This window comes from Metopolophium dirhodum, chromosome 7, assembly GCF_019925205.1.
Source record: "Metopolophium dirhodum isolate CAU chromosome 7, ASM1992520v1, whole genome shotgun sequence".
Classification (NCBI taxonomy): domain Eukaryota; kingdom Metazoa; phylum Arthropoda; class Insecta; order Hemiptera; family Aphididae; genus Metopolophium; species Metopolophium dirhodum.
Genome location: NC_083566.1, coordinates 5,333,585 through 5,353,527, shown reverse-complemented (window position 1 = coordinate 5,353,527; position 19,943 = coordinate 5,333,585). Strand labels below are relative to the sequence as shown.

General features: G+C 31.2%; 2 protein-coding genes across 2 annotated transcripts; one reads left to right on the top strand and one right to left on the bottom strand.

Moving 5' to 3' along the window:
- Positions 1 to 231: 231 nt before the first annotated feature.
- Positions 232 to 951, bottom strand: LOC132948263 (uncharacterized). Its single transcript, XM_061018666.1, has 2 exons — positions 504 to 951; positions 232 to 401 (listed from the first exon to the last, which is right to left on the bottom strand). The coding sequence occupies exons 1-2, from the start codon at positions 949 to 951 to the stop codon at positions 232 to 234; spliced, it is 618 nt and encodes a 205-aa protein (XP_060874649.1).
- Positions 952 to 1,997: 1,046 nt separating this feature from the next.
- LOC132948323 (ATP-dependent Clp protease proteolytic subunit-like) lies at positions 1,998 to 5,584 on the top strand. The gene is given in 8 exon segments (XM_061018746.1): positions 1,998 to 2,016; positions 3,341 to 3,372; positions 3,630 to 3,788; positions 3,854 to 3,926; positions 3,929 to 3,944; positions 4,016 to 4,190; positions 4,193 to 4,216; positions 5,474 to 5,584. Coding segments are annotated over 8 exon segments (609 nt in total).
- The last annotated feature ends 14,359 nt before the right edge of the window (positions 5,585 to 19,943 follow it).

Sequence of the window (19,943 nt, the reverse complement as noted above, 5' to 3'; positions counted from 1 at the left end):
GACCGTAACTGCAGCCGGGCGCTCGCCGAGCCGCCAGAGGGTCTCGCGCGTCAAAGACGACCGAGCGCGCTACGCCCGCGAACAACCCGTCGCGCCGCGGGTGACCGGAGAACGTGCGTGGGTGACTTACCGCCGCGCACCGTCCGTGCTCTTTCTCACATCCTCCCCTCCTCTGTGTCACCGTCATCCTGCCCGTCGTCTACGACCAGGGGGTGAGCTGCGGACGGGTTCTCATCGGCAGCAGCACAGAGCCCGGAAAAAGCGTCTCACGCTTTTCCACCTCGTACGAGGTGGATCGATTTTTCCGGGTGCTGCCGCCGGGTCCAGCCAACCGACCAGCTCACCAAGACTATTTTTTACAACTATACCCCTGGCTGGCTCAATTTTCTCATCCAGCACGTCTTCTGTACGCAAAACGTCGTCGAGTGGTCCGACCTCAGGAGTCGGAGTGGGATTGACAGGCCCCGACTCCGAAGACGGCGCGTCCCCACACGACGACGTACAGCTGCTCGCCAACAAAACGGAATGGTCCTCTTCTGCTTCCGAAATTTTCGAATTGTCGTCTTCCTGGACAGTGTTGTTGTGGCCGAGCGGTGCTGCCTCTGGGATCGGAGCAAGCTCCGACTCTGCTGCAGATGACAGCGCATCGCCGCTCGGCAATCCACCACTGTGCAAGGAGACGGACTCCTCGGCGTCTTCGTCGAACTCCTGTCCATCTGCGCCTCCAAGAATCGGATTTTGTCCTTCAGGCTCCGACTCCAGGGTCTGATCGTCGCCACTCGCAGTAGTAGCGCCCGAATCAATGGCAGACAGAAGAAGGGTAACTAAACCCACGAGATATTCGTCTGTTTCGTCAGCGTAAGTGCCATCCATAATGTTGACAACAATGTCTTCTAAGATTTCGAGCAATATGACGTTTACAGCGTCGATGTTATAATAGTTAGTTGCCATCTTCTGTTTGAGCGAAGATAATATGTATACGTGTACGTTGGGATTTAATCGAGAATTGCTAATGAGCTAAATACAAATCGTCCAACACAGAGACCGATCTCCGAGAAAATTTCCCAGACGACGACGACGTGTATTACTACTAGCCGGCCAGTAATATGTTTATCGTTCTCGTCGGCCCGCAGCATTAGAATTTCGAGCGCGTTCATTTTTCTAAAGACTATTATTGATAAAATAATATTATACCTATAATACTTTAACGAGGATAGTTTCTGGTATTACGATTTGAATTATTCTGTGACTCGATTTATACTTTTAGGTGATCTTATTTATATATATATATATATATGTTACGGGCAATCTCGCAAACTGCAGGGGCATCATTTCAACTTTTTTTTTATTGGTGCCAAAATGTTTGCAAGCCATTCAAATCATTAGCAGGCCACATAGAAAACCTTTTTTTGGAGGGGGGGGGGGGGGTCAAGTTGGGGCAAAAAATGTAGAATATTTGTATAATTTATTTAATATGTCACTTGTATGAAAATATCACAATATTGTTAAATTTACACTTGGTAAATAAATGTATTGGTAATGGGCATAAAACACCTTTATAATAAAATACCCAACCGAACATAACTTACACATTTCTCCCTGTATACTCAAAATCCATAATATAGCTTAATAAAACCAGAAATTTATTTTATGGGTACCCTTCTTTACAACGCTTGTGTTATAATTTTATCAATAATTATTATAATATTGTGGGACCACAAAACCACATCAAACATTCTTGGAAATGAAACATTATAGTACAATACATTTTTTTTTAATACTGAAAAAATATAAAACACATCAGCGCTTATATTTGTTGTTGGCAGGCCAAAGAAGGCGTTTTAAAAAAAATGTTGGTGCAAATGTACACCCAACCCCCCCACTATCCGTGGGGGGGGCTTGACATTTTTGTCTTATCCATTAGCGTAAACATACATTTTTAAACGCTTCAACCTACTAACTAGTGGCTACTCAGTACTCCTACTTTATTCTAGCAGATGCACCAAGTGTACATAGGTATATTAAAATACACAATTTATTTTGACATCTAGTGTGGTTTGTTACATTCAGGGGGGACTTAAGCCTCTCCAAGTTCCTCCCAATATCTGCCTATGATTATAATCACATACACAACTAATATGGCACTTTGAGTTACAAAGTCGACCAGAATTGTTGCATTTACACCGATTGGGTTTACATGATAATACAATAGCAATGACTCTTCGCTCAGAATCGTTTTTCTTATGCAATGATATTTAATTATATCATTGAATTCAAATTTAACACCATCCATTACAGTGACCCACTTGTAACCTAATGTACAGCAGAGCGACACCCACTTGCCCACCTTTTTTTAAATTATTGTCGACAAAAAAATTTTAAAAATTAATCGTTATAGTTTCTTTTTAAGTTTTTTCATCATACATTTTAGTTTCTAAGCAAAGCGATGAATGTATTGATTTAACAATGATAATGTGTGTTTTATTATTTCAATTTTTTTTTGTGTCTGTGTACACATTACAACACGATAAGTAGACGAAATAACGCTTCGATTTTCAACTTTATAGTATCTTTTCCGGTGGGAAATTGAATATAATTGGTGCATTTTGGAGGTGAAATTTAAAATTCCCAGAATCTAGTTTTCAAAAGCGCGGGGAAAAACAAACAAAAAAACGGGAATTTTTACACAAAATCTGTTTCGGCAAAATCGATTTTGATTTTGGTGTAACTCTAAAAATAAATTACACATAGATACATGAAATGTTCACTGAATGTGTAAATTTGTAATTTTTATACACCATAAAATTTTAAAAAGTACCTATTTTGAAACATTGGATATTTACTCGATTTCTCGAGGAGTGATTTTATTATTTTGTTGTAATTCAAATACGAATAATCGAAATTTCCACTATGATAATATGTTTATTTTATAATTTTTTATACTTGATCGTTTTGAGCTGTTTACGGGACCTTTTCAATTCAACATTTTTTTTAGTTTTTTCCCATCGAGAATAGATATAAACTATAAACTGTATTATATTATAATGGCTTTATTTGAGTACATTAAAAACTGAAGATTAAAGAATAAAGTTTATCTCGATGTTTTTTTCATAGACGTATCACATGTTCACATTGTGCTGATATCAGTGAAACCTATTATCAGATACAGCCGAGATCATCGAGATTAAAGATAAACGGTTATCATATTATCATAATAATATTCCTACTTGGGTTTTCGTGAGAACTGAGAACTAGTATTATTATTGTTGTAAATTTATCTTATAATTTTAATTTTCAGTTATTTGAAATTTAGTAAATTAGAATTAATTTAAATTAAAAGTGAGTTTGTCACACACTCGCAGTTTATTGCAGGTAAACTATTATACATACTTGATACTTTATAGTATTCACATTCAATGTACATAACAACTATTTTGCTGTGAATACAATATTTAACTACAGAAAAATAAATTGTTCATTCCTGATCAAAGTGTATTTAATATAGATGTCCATTACAATGTTTGTACCTATTTGTTTTTACAAATATAAATTAAAACTAAATCTTATATTTTGAATTCATTACTTCAACAATGTTCGGAATATTGTAATTTTAAATAATTCATTTTCAGCACTCGAGCAAAATTTTGCAACTGAGTAATGGCCCGATTTCCAGTAGTATTCGTGGATTGACTATACCAATTGTAGTAGAACAAACTGGTCGTGGTGAACGTTCTTATGATATATTTTCTAGACTTCTTAAAGAACGTATAATTTGCGTTATGGGAGAGGTAATTACATTTAAGCTATATAATCTATTTCATGTTTATGAGAACAAATATTTTACATTAGTTAGATCAATGATCATGTCGCCTCATTGGTAATAGCTCAGTTATTGTTTTTACAATTTGAAAATCAAAAAGCCACAATCATATGTATATTAACAGGTAAAATATTGTTTATTTGTATAAGTATACAATAATATAATATGAATGATAAATTTATGATTTTTGTTTAGCCCCGGTGGTAGTGTTACAGCTGGTCTAGGCATTTATGACACTATGATGTATATTAAGCCAGATAGTTCAATTTGGTGCATAGGACAAGCTTGTAGTATGGGAAGTATTTTACTGGCCGCAGTGGCAAAGGGTAAAAGGCATGCATTGCCTCATTCAAGGATCATGATTCATCACTTCATCAGCCATCTGGCGGAATGCAGGTACTTATTACTAACTTGTATATAAATAGAATTTATTATGTTTGTGTAAACAAAATATTTTTGGTGTACATTTAGTATTTTTTTTATTTGTCTGAGAAATATTAGTAAAACATTACATTACACCAATTAAGAAATATTAATATTAAATAAGTTATATGTATTAGTAGATATAATATAATAAACTTGCTAGGTTTAAGGGCGTATTTCAAACTCAAAAAAGATTAAATAAACTTTAATGAATGAAACTGCACAGGAAGCAAAGTCACATATAGAAATATAATTATATTTAATATGTATTAGTTGGCCATCTAGTCTTATAATATAAAACGTGAAGGTTTGGTTAGTTTAATATAAAATACTTGTTATCGATGGGCCTTATAATAATATTATATTATAGTTGAATCATTGCTCCGGTTCCGAACGTTCAATCATAATACCACGTAATGTTACTGATGGTTTTTATGATGTGGTTAAGGGCAATGGAGATAATTAGTGTGTTATGGACGATATTGAAACCGCAATGTTCATTAAATAATTGTGCGCCTTGCCATACGTCAATGTATGTTTCCTCTTACCCATGGATTGCCACTGATTATACAGGTTGATTTTATTCAGCATAAAACATGACGTTTTCAGTCAATTCGTTTTTCAGAGAAAATATTGCATGCTTATTAATTATTTTCATGACATTAATATGTAGGTACCTATTAAGTTGTTTTAATGAATAACGTTCTTAATTACTTTAAAAAAAACCACTACGACACTTGTGTATAACGCGGTAATGTGATTCTAAAAAAAGTATAAGTATATTGGTTTACTACTTCCTTGTAGGTATACATTTTTTTAAACGTAAAAAATTCGACACGACGTTCAAATTATTAAATATTATTACTGTACACACAATATTATAGTAACCTGTAACCTGCAATAATTCTTCAATTAGTTAATTTTGTTTTTCTCCGTTCATCCGGAAATAACATTGAACTATATACACGTCCGACGCATATATATAGCGAAAGTATTCATGCTCGTCGCGTGTACACGATCATTAAGATTAATATCGAATCGGATAATACCTAATAAAGCTTGATTTCGTGTTTGGCGGTAGTTTTCGACGATTGTACGTAATCGATTGGAAGATTTGACGAATATTATATTATATATTTTATCGTTCGGGCAAAAATGTGAAGGCATAATAGCCTGCTATAGTGTGTATTATGATTATTACTGTTGCTGTTTTTATCTCATATCGCACAGTCGTTGAACGGAATCGTCGGAGAGTTTTTCGTGAAGGAACCGATGTGCACCGCCGCCCAATGGTCTTATGAACGTTTTTCGTTAGTAGTGCGCGAAAACCCCATCGAGTAATATGTAGTACCTACTCTGTGGAAAACCCGACGGCTAAACTTCGGACTCGAAACAGTGCGTCGTTCACGCGGTATCGACGCAAACATGATAATATTATTATTACTAAAGCGTCAGAAAAGGTTGATTCGCCTCGAGACCCGGCATAATAATAATAAATTATACAGTACCGAACCGTCCGAACCCCTCTCAAATAAGATCCTTCTCCACATGACTGTATGACATATTATAAGCGCCAAAGATATAAAAATAAATAATATGATTTGAGCCGAAATGTGTAGGAAATGTTCGCCAGAGATGTAAAAACAGAAATATTATCATTTGTACCGATATAAATATTTTATATATTTATAGAAATGTTAATAATCTATATCTATAATATTATATAATAATTATTGTAAAGCTTTGTAGTCTAGTCCATTGAACAAAATGCATAAAACTCCTTTATAATACACAATATTTATTGAAATTGTAAAATTAACTGTCACTGCGGTAGGTATAGCTTACGCAATCGCTTACTAAATACTAACAATATACTGCTATAGCACAAAAACTCTAATTTTATACTGTCACCGTCAGATAATACATATTTTGTCAATTAAGATACAATATGTTTAGCGTTTTTGAACGATTTACCTATTTCTAAATTGAATATCTAGAACGAACCATAAAGGAATCTAGGAATTTGGCGCTTATGTCTTCCACTGATCCATACCTGTGTGACGTATAATTATTGTGAACTTTTTTATACTTGGCGTTTTTTTTTTTTTACCTGGAGTTTGGCTGAGTGTTTTTTGTTGGGATATCACACATTTTTGTTTGATACCTTATTATTTGTAAGTCATTGTTACGTGACTAGAAATAATTAATAACGTGCTTTAACTTTACTAATTTAATTTCGTGATTGAGAGTGAATGTAGCCGCAACAACGAGAGTAGCTGGATGGATAAGCGGTGGATTGGGGGGGGACAATATTAAATTGTACGATATTTTTGTAACATTGATACGAAAAATCAAACTTAAAAGTACTTGAACATTTTTGGTTGTATAACTTTTAAGCCGTCCAAACCAGCCTGCAAGTTACCCCGTTTCCATCTGCGAAACATTTCTGATCGACTGACACCTTATATGTTCAGCTGTTTGCCCGGTAGAGCGGGCCGATGGATTAGCACAAATTATCATGGTTTTTAAATTGTACAACTCTGTATCCTGTTAATATACGTTAAAGGCAACTTAGCTACTATTATTCGTATTAAAATAATAACAAAAATAAAAACAATAGTTGCTTGTTGGGAATCATATCGCAGTGGTTTCCCCTCGCCTTCTCCACAACTTGTTTTGTTAGATGGATTGTCAAAACTATCCCAGCCTCTGACCCGGAGGACCAGACTTTGCCGATTATTGAATCACTGCACATGTTGGACGATAGGAACGACTCCAGTGCCTTTGCAGCGACGTGACGAAACCTTCAGATGAAAAGTGTAATTATTATCATAAAATAAGACGACAACACTGTCGTATCCGAATACTAAAACCATCTCGTTTGAAAGTTGTCGGTACACAAACGATACACGACTAACCGAAAACTTGGAACAGTCCAATTCCAAACAATGCGTCATATGCATTTACCCTACGATTTTCAAACTCATATGATCGCGAGTCACGACCTATACGATACCTGTTAAAACCATTGGGAAGATGAGATATTCGTCAATTGCAGATTTTAATGAAAAACGATTTTGTTTGATCAACGAAATTCGGGACAACGTTCTCAAAGTGATTTATTATTGATATAAGTATACGCTTTTAGTACCCCTTCGACGCAAGTATTGTCGAACAGCAAACATCTTAAATTTTCAAGTTTTCCTGGAAACGGGATTGGAACGTGACGCTTATGCCACATTTCCACTCGTATTGCACGCCATTGACGAGGCTCTGGGTGCAGTTTACGAACAAGTGTCGTACTTATGTCAGCTACGTTGCTATTTGTTACTGTTTTAAACACGTGGTCAGGGTATAAAATAGTAACTATTTTTATTGCTGAATTATAATCATATGCATTTACGTTGGTCTCAGGCTAATAATATAATAATAATAATAATATAATTTTACAAGATTATATTTTTATACGTGCGGTCATTACAATATTATAGTTGTTGCGGATAACGAGTCAAAAATAAGCTATTACTGTATTGTCGTATACAAAAATTGTATTTTGCGCTGGATTGACCTTACCGACTATAAATTAGAAGACCAAAATGTGTGTGATAAAATAATATTTTGTTCGTGATTTATGAGTCATGGCTACGATTCACAGTTCGCACGTACCTGTTACATAATCGTGGTAGCCTTATATTATCTTTAGCCTTCGATTACTGAGTAGTACGCGTTATCATACAAAATATCATTGGCTACTACAAAATGGATGTAATTGAAATCATTTAATGGGTATTGACAGCTCATACGATAGGCGATAAAGTTAAGTACCGACAAGTCTCAATTTCTGACCGACAGATAGGGTTTCATAAATGTTTGGGAGGTTTTCGACAGATAAAATATTCTCTTGCAAAAACAAATCAGTTAGTACAACCCTCTGTGTTAGAAATTATAAAATCGAGTTTTATTTCTTTTCAATTAGATTGTTTTCTTCTTATATTTCATACATGACACCAATTCGACCAAAATACGTCTGGTCGAGGTTTTTAATTAAAACGAATAGGTGGGTACACGCTAATATGGTGTATAATAATATGTTCACCTGTAAAGTGTGCATTATATCATTTAAAAATAATAAAAAGATTATAGCGTAGGTATTATTAACTCAAATGTCGTGTAAAAAAACACCAAGTATAAAAAAAAACTGCTCCTAAAGTTGTGATATTATTTTATAGCTAAGTTTTGAACAATTATAGATATCATTTATGTTAAAATAGGCTGCTAAACAATTTAACTTAGCTTGACGACTTTAAAGCACTTGATTAGTAATATAATCTAATGATAGTAGACTATATTATTATATTATACTCATTATGCTGTATTAGGTATTTTTAAATGTTTAACTTAAGTCTCCAAGCTAAATTCAATTATTTAGTAGACTATTTTAACATAAATGATATCTATACTTCAAATACTCAGGTATAAAATTATATCAGAACTTTTAGAGCAACTTTTTTTACACGGATTTTAGTAGATTGTTGTTGTTGGGATATCACTCATTTTTTTGATACCTTATTATTTCGGGAACATAATATATTATTGGTTTAACAATGATGTTTTAGATTCTGAGTGGAACGATGAATGTATTGATTTTACGATGATGTGTGTGTTTTTTTTTCTGTCATCACCGTTTGGGGCACTACAGTTGTGACACAGCTTCGATTTTCTTTAACAATATTTCGTTTGGTGAAAAAGTGAATCTAGTTGGTGTATTGAAGAGGTATAAATTTCGCAACTTGAGCTTTGGAGACAAAATTCTAGACATGGGAGGAAAACATTAAGTTGTTTCTATAATGATTTCCAGGTATTTGATTTTATGTTCTCATTTGATGGGAGTATCTCCAAATTTAAGACAATCACCAGTTTGAGTTTGTTTGTTACTGGACATGATTACTGAGATCTTAAGTGGGTTGATAGTAATTTTTCACTGGCGGAGCCATTCGACTAACAAGAATATCAACTTGTGACTGTAAGATTTTGACTGCGTAAAAATAGTGTGTAGGTGATTAAGGCTATTTTAGCTCTTGGTACTGTTGGAATGTCATCAATGTTAACAGAGGGCCGGTGGGGAGAGAGGCAGGGTCTGAGGGATTACAGCTCATATGTACCTGGGTGTTGATTTAGAGTCACCAATTTGTATGCAGAATAGTCTATCTTTGAGGAATGAATTGATGATGGAGACCATTTGATGAGGTATACATGCATCTCTAAAAGTTTGAATAAGGGGCCCTCGTGCCATACTTTATACAAAACTATGTCTATGTCTAGCAGAGTCACAGCAGTTTTTAGTCTTACGTTCAAGTTGTCCGTGATATCGTCAATGAGTTTGACTAGTTGGACTGTTGAGCTGTGTTGAGGGAGAAACGGATAAATGATGTTATGTTATTATCATCATACACTTGCTGCATTAGTACGAATCTGACTTTGACTCTGTTCGGCGATTATCGCGACTGTAGGTGCTGCTGTCATGCGTGCCCGTAAATAAGAGGCGGCGGTATACTGCGGCAGGATAACGGCATGTATCGTGCAAGATAATCATTTATGTCATATTATTATTATTATTATTCAAATTTCAAACATATTATTGTGATTTCTGTGTAAAATCGTCAAATCCTCCACCGAAACACATAACACAAACACGGTCAGTAAAATATTATACACATACTACTAATCGTGCGTCGGATATTCGAACGGAATAATATTCAGCCCCGGTTTCGTGGGTTGTATGATCGCGCGTCTCCACACACATAATAATAATATTATTACACCTATATTGTACAATAACGACAATACGCCAAACTTGGCTAACACGAATACCACACACATTCAAAACACGTAGGTTGAGGACGCGCGCGCCCTTCTGTCGCACATACTACCTATACGACCTATGCCTACTTACACGTACGCGAATACGGTATAACCACTAACGCGGTTACGACGCCGACTACCGCTTTCGCCCGGACCGTATATTATTATTGTCGTGTCTCGTATAATATAAATTTATACACATGTACCAATGCGTATACCTATATGCGTATAATGTACATGTAGCGCGCGTGTTGTACTGTTGTACAGGCTAAGGTATTTTGCGCGCACGCCAAAGTAATCATAAACCTGGCGGCTGATATAAGTATTGACTGCAAGGCGGTAAAGAATATAATCTAGATTGATGGCCCCGGGGGAACGGGCAGGAATCTGCAGACGGTTTCCGCGTCTACTCGCCCGGCGATGATTCTTCGGCTGGAAAAGCCATTACCACCACCGCCGCCGCCACTGCCACCACTATCACTATAGTAGCTTTTCCCGCACCCTTGCACGACAGGACGTCTCTCTCGACCTCCTTCGGGATGTCCGCTCGACGGCATCGACGACGACATCTTTTAATGAAGTGTGGACACCATATATTATTATATAATAATATATATACGCAGCTGCAGTTACGGTGTGACCGTAGTAAATAATAATATATAAAATATATAAAATAAAGCCATCCACTGGAGTTAACAACCGTATCCCAAACATAGATTTATGTTAACTTGATAAAGACACGACTCTAAATGATACAAAAACAAAATTATGATGCGATTTAATGTTTAGAGTACTTTAAACTTGACCACGCCTCACGATTATCGAACTATGAAACCTATAATATTATGTTTCTTGACACGAGATAATAATAATAATATTTTTGCATAATAGCGCTTCGAGTAAACGAGTATTGTATTAGTCATAATCGGGTAAATGTTGCTGTCTGCATATTATAAATGCAAATAGATAAATGATAGATTTAGCCACTAGATATTATAGTTTATGCAAAATATAGAATTAGTTACCTTAAAACATTTATAATCACAAAGAATATATAAAATTGAAATAACAGTACGATTTGATTTAAACATTAAACATTTTGTTCTTCGATATTTATTGTTAGAATTTGTCGTTGCATATTGCAGTACTTAAATTATACATCATTATGTTTTTTTTAAGTCTTATGATTGAGAAAAAAAAATGTTAAAATTTAATATTTCTGTTTCTCAAAAACATTTAAGTTTGATGCAAATGCTTGGCTGAACATTTTTTTTTTTATGAAACAAGTATAGTTTATTAAAACTTTTTAACAATCAATATTTTATAAATTACAATTTACAATTGTTGAAAGTTGAGTAGTTCTTGGAAACGTCTCTTTCAGTTTTGTTAGATTTCCGGTAAGAATGTAAGATACATTAATATTATTCAGTCCGAGTGTATAATATTCTTCGTATAATATATTTAAGTAAATTAAAAAGCGCTTAATACATATAAAAATATAATATATAAATTATACAAAAATAAGAAATTAGTTATCATTGAATAAAGAATATATAAAATGATGTATATTTTTTTTTTTGAACGGGAAAAGTAGTGTGGTTAGTTTTTAATTGGTTTTAGAGAAATCTCAATTAAAATTGATTACACTTCTGCTGCATTTTAATAAATTAAAATCATTTAATACTTTCCGTTGCCTGTTTAGAGGCAAAGTAATCTTAATGATAGACATTAAATAAAAACAAATTTAAATTAGGAAACATGTTTTTTCTTTATTTTTATAATTAGAATGTATAATCTGCATTTATAAGAATAAAATAAATATTAACGGCACTCTTCTTACCAAAGAAAAAGTTTCCACAAACTTTAAGCATTGGTTATTTGGTTAAGTATGTTTTAAAATGAAACAAAGAAAATGTACAATTTTCAGTAAGTAAAAAGACATATTTTACTAAGTTAATTGGGTAAAGTCCAATATTGTATTTTATAATTTTAATAGAAAATATTACCATTGTGGTAGACTGTGAACATTTAACTACTATAAATACATACCTGTTTTAATTTAATTCATTAGTAGTTGTGTAAAATTATTTTCTAATGAACTTATTTATTTTTACATATATCTACACATATTCAAGTATAAATAACACTTTACATTTTATAAGAAATAATATTTTTACTAAGACATTTTTAGAACATAAACTTTTTTGGAATGGCAGGTCATTTCATACAATATTATTTTTTGGATTGGATTTATAAACATTGCTGCGAAGAGGAGTCCCCAAAATAAGTGGTACTACTAAGCTAGCATACAATAAATGTATTTATATGTTACCATACGACATATTTTGAAGAGGTGCACAATACTCGGGAGTGATTCACCAAGAATTTTCACCATTTTTTTTCTTCAATAACACTCGTATTTAAATTCTAATTTTGGAATTTTTAGCAATTATACTTATTTACATAATATTTTCGTATAATTGAGATTTTTCATAAGCGCGTCCCGTTAAGATACAAACTTCAGTTTTCAAATGACAATCCCAATCCCTTTTCTATTGTGAATGAAGTAGCGGATATAGCTTTTCTGAAAATGTTGACGCATTTATAAAATAAATACTATATTGACTATAATATAATCTTTCCTAGTAGTTATCTGGTTTCACATATTTTATAGTTATTTTTTTAAAGCCCTCAACTTGACGTTTTCAGTAATCGACTTTGAATGGCGATTTCCCTATGATTTTATTATTAATTATTATTTATTACGCTTTATACTGTATTGTGTCCTTAGTTGGTATTTTATTTATGGTAGTAAATTATTATATTTTACAACATAGTATTTTAGTCATTACTGTACTTGGGTTTTGTTTTAATCATTATTAAAATAACCATATGAATAATAAATAAATAATTGCTGTTTAAGTTATATTATTATAGTTTTTGGATTAGTTAAATTCTTATTTAAATTTAGACCGTCAATTATATATTTTATATTATATTATATATTTTATATTAACTATACTTTTCAGAGGCAATAGAAACCCTTTTATTTTCAACTTTAAGGGGGGGGGGGGGGATTTAAGGTACCAAAAGAACATTCGAAGTCAAAAGTGAAGAATTTACTTAAATTTGTAAAATGGTGAATCCACAAGGTTTATTTTGTAGTATCATGTAACGAAAAAAAAATGATTGTACATACTTGAAAAATTTCCTCAGTATTAATATTACACAATCCATTACAGTGACTCACTTGTCCACTTACCCACTTTTTTAATATTCATACTTTAAGTTTAAATATGTAATAAAGGTTTTATATAACTTTTTCTTACGATAGTTTTAAACTTATATAAAAAAAGTTGAGAGCGATTCTACAAATATTGTTATGCGCCTCTGAAATTTAGATTTTGACAAAATTGGGTATTCACAATTACATTAACGATATGTCATCAAGTGGTTTTAGATTTTTTGTCATAAATCAAAAAGTATTATTTGTAGAAACTTAAAATATTCCACTGTTTATTACAAAAATTTAATTTTCCAACGAAATGTTTAAAATATTTAGACTGATTTTAAGTTATTCATAAGCATTTTAAATTTTACAAAAGTATTGAGTATTGATCATTATTCTTAAGTTCGGTAAAAACACTTGAATATATAATACAAGATCCCTCAAAATGAGTGCTTATAGTTTATATTATAGTTATATTATACAAATTTGAAAAATATATGATTTTTGTAATGATTAATTAATTATTAATTATTAATTATTTTTTCATTAATGCATGATTTTTTATAAGCCTTTTTATAAGCTTGTCAAGTTCAAATTTTGTCAAAATGAATCATAATCACGGTAATTTCTAAATTATTTTGTAGTTAAAAAATTATATGATGTTATAGCTAAGACTTGAACAGTTAATATACCCATTAAGAATTCTAGTCTATTATAGATCTTACAAAAATCTAAAAACAATAAAAATAGATAGTTACTACATTTAATTTAAAAAATTTTGAAAAAACAACTTAGATACTAAGCATTTCATCTGAACGCTAATTTTATAGGATTTAAATTATTTTTTGAATATTTTGTACTGTGTATAGTTGTAAAATGAGACGATGGCACTGGCCAAATGAGTCTCATTTTATTTAAACAAACTTTCACTTAGTTTGAAAAACTATTGAAAATTGATAGAAAACGTTAGATGTATAAAAGTTCTCAGTATTTTCATGTTATATGATTTTATTCTCTAACTTAAATGGTTAAAGTTTTTTCTTTGTTTCATTTTTCGTTCATAGTTCCGATACTAATGCATTCTCAAAACAAAATATTACTTATCTGTAAATTCGCAATCGATCTCAGTTTAAGTCTCTGTAGTTCCGATCAGTAAATGAAGAACGATATAAAATATGATTAAATTTGTTAGATCCATTTTAATTATAGACAACATATCGAAAAAAAATTCAATGCAAGTTTTAAAGTTAGGTTATATAAAATATAGTTATTACATATTATGCTCTTTTTGTTATAAAAGTAAATAAATATTTATGAAGATTATGTACTTTTTTAGCCTAAGTTAGAATGTCTTTGTTAAAAATAATTATAAATGTGAAACACTGATTCTTGAATACATCCATTTTTACAAACAAATAATTCTACCTAACTAATTTTTAAATACATATTTTAGGACATCTGTTGAACTTACCGATATTTAATTATTTCTTTCTAAAAGTTACTGTTGAAGAAAATCCAAGCACTTGTACTGTCCTAAAAGGTGATGACAGACACAAAAAAAAAAATTTAAAAAAAAACACACATCATTGTAAAATCAATACATTCACCGCTTCGCTCAGAATCTAATATTATATACATATATTATAATTTATATTATATATTATATATCCCGGTATAGATGATAATTGTTAATTAGTGATTACACGTGCAGGCTTCAGGTTATAGATTCGATAGATTAGGTCCAAATTAATGATTCATCAACGTCGAAAGCCGTATTTCAGGAATATCACCATGTTGCTGGTTATAACTTTATCAGTTATCATTTATCAATAAAATTCGCTATGATTGTCTGAATCAAATTTGGAGTAAATGTAATGTGTAATTTGTATAATTAATGTATTGCAGTAAGTATTGAGTATTTGTAAATTAGCTATATTTTGTTAGTAACCACCAATATTGATAATAATTAATAATAACTAATAACACTATAATATAATTTTATAAATTTAATATTAAAATGTAAAATAATAATTATAAAACAATATGAAGTAAAAAGTAATAAATAATATACTAAATATAAAAAATAAAAAATAAAAAATGATATGATTCGAAATGTGTCACGAATCTATGTGTAATGCATATGGGTTTGCGACTTATAAGATTATGAGGTTATGTAGAAAAATTGTTTTATATAGAATATAATATATGAATAAAGTAACTGTGGCTTGACGTGGCGCGTTGGCTGCTAGGGAGTAAGTAACGGCCACAGCTACTAGCTCCCGGATGGGTGACCACCCGGGTTCATAGTAGTTAAAAACCTTACCACACATACACGTGTTTGCTACCTTCCGTAACAACCGTTAAAAAACAATCGTAAAACCAACCTACCGTACCAACCTTACCCCTACCACAGTTCATAACCCCTACAACAGCTAATGGCCATAGTCGCCGGGCTCAATAATAATAAAAAAAAAAAAGAATAAAGTAACTTCTAAAAAAGGGGGGCAAGTGGTTGTCGCTCTGCTGTACAAAAGGTTACAAGTGGGTCACTATAATAGATGTTGTTAAATTTGAATTCAATGATATAATATCAATGTATAAAAAACGATTCTGAGCGAAAACGGTCAGTCAACCTATGATATTAGTATATTACTATATAAGTATATTTGATGATATTTGCGAGTTGTGACAAAAATTCAAAGAATTTCAATGAAAACAACAAGAGTAAAAAAAAAAATGTTTGTTGTTTAGAAGAAAAAAATTAATTTTGTGATTGAAGTTTTTTTAAGAATCTTGAGTCTTAACCCAATAGATTGTGTGTCAACAATTATAAATGTATTTGTTTATTTTTCGCGCAGTGGACAGATAATATTATAATAAAAAACTATTTAATGTGTAATATAACTTTTATAGTAAACAAAATTGAAATTATGTTCAACTTTGTTACCATCTCATAAAATTACGTTAAAAGTTTAATTAATTAATATGCAAATGTCTCGTTTTTACGATTCCTGTTGTTCCATAAAATTCCGTAAGATTAGTAAATCACCATTAATTTGTTATTGGAATTATAATTTATTATAATGCACAAAATAAAGTTCTCTGATCAGCTTTGCTTAAAAGCAATTAATACATTATTTATTATATTATATATTATATTATGTGTAGTATTACTGTATTAAAAATTATTTTTGCGTGTCGCACCAATAAAATATTATGTCAAAAGGACGTAGTGCATTAAAAAAAAAAAATTATATTTATACACCTGTTATTATCGATTTTATATCATATAGGTTAACTTTACTGATAATATTTTAATTGGAAAGAAAACAACAACGAAAACGTTCGGGGAAAAATTCTGGGAAAACTATGGTTATACCTACGGCCGATGAACATCAGCAGATAGCAAGTCGAGCTTGCGGTGTTTATTTTGTTTTCTAGACCATTTTACACGAGTCTCGCTTTTTTTCAATTCCCGGGCAACTTTCTACAAAACTTTCCTGTGCGCATATAGACAAAATAAACGGGTCGGAGTCTTGGCGGAAAATACTGCTTGTATAGTAGTTCCACTGTATGTTCAGTAAAGACAAACAGCAGGAGAAATCCGAATGCACCGGACTTTTGTTCGCCCGTATTATTTGTACGTTTCGACAAGTTTTACACGCATTCGACGGTTCCGAGCGATTACATTTATACCTTATTGAGGATTTAAAAATAATAATAATAAACACCATAAAAATAGACACCGTGAACAAATACGAAATTCCATTTAAATAATACGAACCGATTTAAAACACTCGGGCCACCCTGCATGATGCATATCAACGGGAAATCGGAAAAACTTTTTTTTTTCGTATAGTTCAAAGTGGCGCGCGCGGAAGTCGAAACAATTGTTGGGAAAACACAAAGTTTTCTAAAACTTCTACAGATTTAATATGACCTTCTGTCCTTCAATTTCAATTTCGAATATTCGGTCGGTTTGGTTTTTGTGGTACCTACCCAAAGTAATATGATTACTACAATGTTTGTCAATAAATTATTGAAAGGTTTTACTGCATCGAAAAGTGTATTAATTATTATACCACGGCTTTGTTTCATGAACATTTACAAATTATTTAATAACGAAAGTTATGTTACCTATGTTTTACAACAAAATATCCGGCCGTTTAATTCAGTTAATGATATTATACACATCTTATTATAATGTTAATTTAATGGTATTTTATATTATTTTATATTATTAATATACATAATATATTATGTATATTATAATATATTATATATTATAAAATATAAATTTATCACTGATTGTGGTTTTCTATTGTTTTATTTGTTATTGATTTATTGCAGTATTAGTATTATTATTATAAATTTTTTATTGAAAAAAAAACACAAATATTTTATATTTATACAATTTATTGTATAATATAATATTGTTTATTTATATTTTATATAGTTTTAATAAGCCATAACGAATTGTCAAAAAAAAATATTTTGAGAACATTAACTATTTGATTTAGAGCGGATCAATAAATGTATTGGTTCTTCAACAATACATTGATTTAAAAAAAATATTTGGTTTTTCTGTGGACCCCTTCGGGAATGAGAATTTTTGATTTCCAACTTTAATATTGGTTCTAGGAAAAAGTTGTGTATAGTTGGAACTTTGTAAAACTAAAAATAAACAGAACTATCTAGGTATTCCAAATATTCTTGTACAGTAGTATTCTTACAGAAGTATTATTATAATACTATAATAAATATCAGTTGTAGGTACCTCCGATATACATAATATAACATTACTAAATTATGAAACACTATGATATTAATTACCAAACGACTTACAATAAAGTATTATTCATTTGAGCTTATTATTCATATTATTATATTATGTTTGTGTCAGAATTTTACATTTTTTATTTATGAATACCTACTTATACCCACGTTATTTTCTGATAAAAATGGCCAATTGTATAGTATGGTTTTGATATTGTATAATTGTGAGGTAACGCTACAATACAATTATTATCACTATATATACGTAACAATTAAAACTTTTGGAATGCATTTTGAAATGATCTTGCGTAAATTTGATTAATATTTTGATATGTTTTTTGCTTTCTTAAAAAGTGTTTATTTTGCTAGGATGTGATAGCTGATAAGTATAACTTAATAAGTTAAGAAAATATTATTTTAAGACAATAGTTTAAAGCAAGCACATACAAAGTGAAAACATAGAGCCAGAAATAACTACATGGTTATAACAATGAATATTAACGATACGCGATAAGCTTAAATTATTGTTATTATTTCAGCACGCTCTTTCAACTTATTGTTTGTAATAATTATATTTTAAACATTCTTAATAAAAGTTATTTTTTGTATAATTGTATGAAAATTCAAAACAAAATGATAAGTATTTCATAATTTATTAACTTGATCCAATTTAAAAATGTTCATTATGCATTTTGATATAACTTTCTCTATTACTTATATGTTTGTGGCTAAAGTAAGAAAAATATCAGATGGATATAAATGTGAAATCAAGCAACTATAAACAAATTACTTTTTTGTGGTGATAAATTCTGTATACATACCTATTTTACAAAAAACATTACATTCTATCAAATCGTTGAAACCATCCACTGAATTTATTATATAACTTGACGTACATGCTGTATACTTAACGATGCAATATACATATCATACTCACAGGGTTATTAAATATAACTTTTAAAGTATTAATAATAATGAAAAGGGACTTATACTAGGTCAAAGAAGCTAAAAAAAAAAAACATAATAAGTATTATACATTCTTTAGAATTTAAAAAAGAGCAATTGCTATACTTAATTTTTCATATTTTAATGTTTTATAGTTCACAGATAAAAAAAAGTCACAAAGCGTGGAGTCTATTCATAGGCACCACAGCAAAGGGATACAAAACGATTAGACAGTAATGTATACGTCATACGTTCTCGAATCAAAACAAATGTATTTCTCGTGTGGAGTGACAATGGCAGCAAAAAAAAAAATGTCACTAAATGCAGATCCTATAAAGAAGCAAGACTCAAACACAAAATCAACTCAAACTTATGCGAATCCATAGGACCAATATATATATATATATATATATATATATATAGATATATCAAGTGACTAAGCAAATTTAGAAATAATATTTTCTTATTTGCATATATATATATATATATAAATATACTAGCTTATCCCGTGCACTTTGTTGCCTGTAAAAAATTACAACAAAATTGTGATTGTTCAACTCCTTTTGGGGGCAACTCAGCCTCCCTGGTCAGATCTCGGACAATGTGCGAAACCATATCAAGTAGGCAATGTGCAATTATTTGATGCATGCTTTTACCTGATCCGCATGATTAATCAATGGCAACCAAATAATAAATACTAATTTCTACTTATTGTTTCTCTCATAACCAATAGCAACCATTTATAAACAAAAATATCCATCGTAATTCTTGAAATCCCCGTTTGAGAACCTCCCCGGGTTGGAGTAGGAGGGTGAAAATGCTTTACAGCCTATTCTCATACCTATCAAATATATAAAAAAAATTCATTAAAATCGGTCGAACTGTTAC